This window comes from Buceros rhinoceros, unplaced genomic scaffold (genome assembly GCF_000710305.1).
Source record: "Buceros rhinoceros silvestris isolate BGI_N320 unplaced genomic scaffold, ASM71030v1 scaffold18368, whole genome shotgun sequence".
NCBI classification, from domain to species: Eukaryota; Metazoa; Chordata; class Aves; order Bucerotiformes; family Bucerotidae; genus Buceros; species Buceros rhinoceros.
The window spans coordinates 440-5396 of NW_010425318.1; the positions used below are offsets into that span (position 1 = coordinate 440).

A 4957-nucleotide genomic window follows, 5' to 3' on the forward strand; every position below is an offset into this window, starting at 1 on the left:
ACAACAGAAGACCATCTATAGCTTTAAAGCTGTTCAATATTTCAAAAAACCAGCGTACTCAGATTTAACAGTGTTGCAAGTTTGTATTCACTTACTGTGTTAAAATCTCTAACAAAAACTTCTGACTTAATCATTATTTACTTTGTGATTACTTTAAGATGTTTTAAGCTGACTGAAGTTACTGTCAATGAAGCTAGGATGAAATTTTGATCAATTAATGCAGCACATGTACATCACTGCACTATGTAACCATGACTGCACAAAATAGCTTCTAGTTCCCAAATTGCATTTTCATCATGACAGTAGTCAACCACAGGCCAGAAGCCCAAGCAACTAAAACTGGTGAACTCCATAAAGTTCAGTTCAGCTAATGCTGACTTTGATCAGTTGGTTTTAGAACATGTGTAATTTTCAGATTGTGACCACATGGATTTGCTTGGGCGGAAGGCTACGTGTTACCTCTCTGGCCGAAATTTGTGCTTGTGTGGTCTCTGAAGATCCCAGCGCTGACACTCCTTGCCCGACTCGGTGTGATCCATTGGCCCTCTGTAACTCTCTCCATTGCAGGTCATGCATTCAGCTAGGAAAACAACCATATGTGTACAAGTCATTCATTATACTGATGACTTGTAGCACACACACACACACACACAAAAAAAGTAATATAAATTAAATCATATACTTGCTGATATAAATCGAAACCAGCCTAGAGGGATATAAAAAGGTGTTATCTTTCAGTTATGTTGGTATGGAAAATGTTCTTATTGTATAGAATCGCATCTCTGTATTAAATCTAATCCAGATGCTTGAATTTGGTATCACTGTATAGGAAACTTACAGGTAGGTGTGGCCTGCTAGAACCATCCATGTTTCTAGCAAATTTTTAACTTTTTGCTAGATACAGAGAGTCACACATCTAACGAAGAAGAATTTTTTAGAGGTGGTATTTTCTAATTGAGTAATATTCTTTGTTCTAAATCACTCTAAGTCATAGAATAACAGCACAAGTTTGAGTCCAGAATAATGGCTGAATCACAATTTCAAGTAGTACAGCCTATCTCTTTAAACTACCAGCACTTTCAGCTACATAGGACGCTGTTTCTTTTCTGCACTCTTTTTGGCAGCTTAAATTGTAATAAATTTTCAGCCCTGGTTTGGGAAAGTGAGGGATGGAGGGAGAGTGGGTGAAATCTACCAAAGGGATTTTGAAATCACTGTTGAACAAAATATGCTTCATAGTTTAGAACGAGAAATCTTAAAATATAAAATAAACTTACCACAATTAACTATAGACATATTTCTCAAGTGCCCCCTAACTAGAGTAATTGTAATGAAGGATCACTTAGTAAATACTGATTCATGCAATTACAGATCTCTCTTCAGTCAAAACATCCCCTCCCAAAGTCTTCGCCCTGCAGTGAGCTCCAGGTCTTATCCCATTTGAAGCTCACTTAAATTGATCTTTAAATGTTAGCTTTAATAGATTTTCAAGCTTCTTATAAATCATTCTATTGCTCCCTCTCTTTCTCGCTCTCTCCCTCTTCCTTTTATTCACCCATCAGCGCACAGTTATTACATAGGACACATTAGCAAGAAAATTAAAGGCATCTTATCTTGAGAATTTAAATGGGTTGATTGACTGGAACTGAATTGGCTGATTAGCAAGATGTAAGAGCTTAGTGTGGAGGTTAACGAAACTTAAAAGTCAACAGATGCAATGGTGCACATGAAGTGTCATTTAAACTGTGACTTGAAAGTCAAATGGGATTGGATTTATAAAAAGTTTTACTTATTTACAGTATTCATTTGAAAAACAAAATGCATGCTTTGATTGAGTTTTTGTCCTGTAATTCAGTACCAATATATTCATCAAAAAAGAAGAAAAGTTGATTTTACCATGACATATCATTAGATGATTTTATCACACGGTAATACTGAAACTGTTAATGGATTCGCTACGGATTAGACAAGTGAAAAAAAAGGGTCACTTTTGTACAATCAACACAACTTCATTGTTCCAGCTCCTCCACTCCTGAAAAAAAAAAGCTGCTAATCCTGAAAGCTTGTCTTCCACAGAACTGGAACATAACAAGATCTCCTCCTTCTCTAATAACTGATTTTCTTGCTATGAAAGTTATTGTTGCTGAGAAATCACCTATTCTTTCTCCAAAGTCCAAGAGCAAAAGTAACTGAAACCACTGGTTCTGCATACCTGCTGCCAACAGAGAAAAGGCAGCCTTCCGCGCGAGCCGTGCCAGGTTACCTTGTGAACACAGGGGGATGTCGCAGACTTCATGGCGCAACTCTGGACTGGTGGTGAAACACCATGGCCCTCCCTCTTCCCCTCGGGGGTTTCGACAGTAGTTTTCCCGCAGGTCTTTACCCCGATAGCTCGAAGGCAAAAAGCTAGTTTTAAAATGACAATCATTACAGTATAAGAGCATGCAAAATTTGGTGTTAATCATACTATTTTTTACAAACATTTCTAATTCCTACTCCCTCCACCCTGTCTAAACAATTGCGCGCACCCGAATATCTGTCCATACACAAATACACGTCTTCAGTAAAGTTTACTCAATCAATGGCCTAAATCTGGGACAATTTGCTTTAGCAAGTTTTATCCCTGTCCTGCTGGTGTTGGGAGATAACTATCTGCTGCAGAGCCAGAGGCACAGCACGCTCCCTGCCAGCCTTTGCTCACACAAATGGTGGAAGGCCCTTGAACAAGGGGAAAGAATATCTTGGGTGCATAAAGGAAAAATCCATTTGGGTCCATAGCTGTGTCAGACCTGCCTTTCCTATGGACGTGCATGTACCACCAGCCCAGCTGGGCTTAGTGTGTCCCTACTGCATAAAGCCCACAGTCAGACAAGCCTCCTCCTGGCCCTATCAAGCAGCAGCTAGGACTGAACAGGAATATGTGTGACTGAGAGGTGTGACACAGTGTGCTGAGAGGGTTTCGCTGCCCCAAACCACAGACTGCTTTGCATTTCATCTTCATAAGTTTCCCCAGATCCCTCTTTAGGTGTCTTGCTTCACGTTCTGCCACAAGCCCCACTGTTGTCACCTCAGGGTCTGCTACTTATAGATGCGCTCATCATTGCTATCGTACAAATCAAGTCATCTAACAGCAACCTAGCTGACTTCAGCTGTGCTCTCTCTTTCATTGTATTTTCTGCCTTTCTGTAACAGGCTACTAAATAACAACACCCCTTAAGATTTTTCCCTTAGATTAGGAGTTCTCAGACCAGTGCTAAGCGCTTTGTTTTCCTTTAGTGATTTTATAGAAATGTGAGCTAATACTGTGTTTTTTGACTAACATGTATTTTCAGTGTGAGACTTTCCTGCTTAGATTAGTCCATCAAATATAACCTTTCCAGGGTCGAGATTTTGTATTCTTAGCTGCCTGTAAAGCTATGTGCTTATTTCTAGAGAAACTCACCTACACACGGACAGAGATCTATGCAGGCATATATATGTATATATTTATACACAAAAATAATACTAGTTATTTTTCCCGACAAACTGGGGAATACTGAACCCTGTAGTAAGGAGCTCAACCCCAGAGCTGGTTCTATTCAGTGCCACTCTGAAGTTCATGACTACACTCAGGCTGCACATTGCAGACAAACCCAGTGACACTTCACCACCAGTTTCACTGCAGTGATAATTAAACATCAGCTAAATCTCTGTAGTTAAAAACACATTAAATTCAGAGTTATATTCAATTCCATGAAGATTTATTTTTGTAGTTAATTGAGAAGTTGGGCAAAATACATAGGGCATTATGCAATATTTGTAATTCAATTTAATAAATTGATTTAATTTTTGAGCTTTCTAAGACTCATTAGAGTTTTTTTTCTTCTGTATATTTAAATTCTGGTGGAAATACCACAAGAAAAGTGCACCTTTTATTCTGAAAACACCCAGTGCTTTATTGTGCGTGTTCATTTAGGGTTTTTTTTTTTTTCTGTTGCTTTTTGGTTTGTTTTGGTGTTGTTTTTTTTAATCACCAAAGGAATTCAAACTTATCTCTGCTCCAGAGGGGGGAAAAATGAATAAATTTTCATTTTTTCTAAAAGAAGACTGTAGACACTTGCAGATTAGAAAACTAAACTAAGCATTTGGGACAGTCTTTATGCACAGACACTGATTTAATTTATATACAAAACTAGAAGATAAATGGCTCCTGCTGTCCTTGGCAAATCCTATGTTACAAATGAATAAATTAAAAAAATTTAAAAAACAGAGACAGAGAGAGAAATAAAAAGAACATTCTGACACGTGACATTGTAATTATGTTTTATTCATGTTAATGAAATCTTTGAACTAAGTGAAGTGGAAAATTTCTTTGTTAATCACATTGTGATTCTAGTCAATGTAATGTGGAGGCATTATTTAAAAGTTCTTATTTTTGGTGCTTGAATTTTTATGTCATAAAATATGCTCTCTATAAAATTATTGCTTCTGGTTTTCCTCTGTCATCTTATAGTATAAATATATGAAATTTTTTTAGCTAAAGACAGCCCTGGGCAAACTTTTCTGATGGGACATTGCAACCTGTGTATGCATTAAGACAGTATATCAGTGCATGTTAGAATATTTTATTCAATTTTCCTGCTGGAAAATCTTTCTACTGAGAAATTATGGACACTAGAAAATATAGGGAAAATACATTTCAAATTATGTCAAGTATGCTGTCAGAACACTAAAAAAAAGAAAGTCTAAATGAATGGCATTAGAAACTTAAGATGGGTCAGATATTAAAATGGCTTCAACAGGTACTAAAGCAACATTCTTGAGGGAGTAAAAGATGAGATGCAGTAAAGACCCACCCAGAAGCTGAAGATAGAGCCAATCCTAAAATTGTGTGCTAATTTAGTTCAACTATATTAGGTAAGGAAAAAAAAAAAAGCCAGTAAGAGTAATGGTAAAATCATTCAACAACAGCAAAAGT

At 37.2% G+C, this 4957-nt stretch overlaps 1 protein-coding gene across 1 annotated transcript in view; it reads right to left on the reverse strand.

Moving 5' to 3' along the window:
* Positions 1 to 459: 459 nt before the first annotated feature.
* LOC104497815 (hepatocyte growth factor-like) overlaps positions 460 to 4957 on the reverse strand; it is a gene marked incomplete at its 3' end in the record, with an annotated part of 14304 nt that continues 9806 nt past the window's right edge. Inside the window, exons 6-7 of the mRNA XM_010141103.1 lie at positions 2264 to 2406; positions 460 to 580 (exon numbers count right to left, since the gene is read on the reverse strand). Of these exons, the coding sequence (XP_010139405.1) occupies positions 460 to 580; positions 2264 to 2406 (264 nt within the window). The remainder of the gene's footprint in view (positions 581 to 2263; positions 2407 to 4957) is intronic.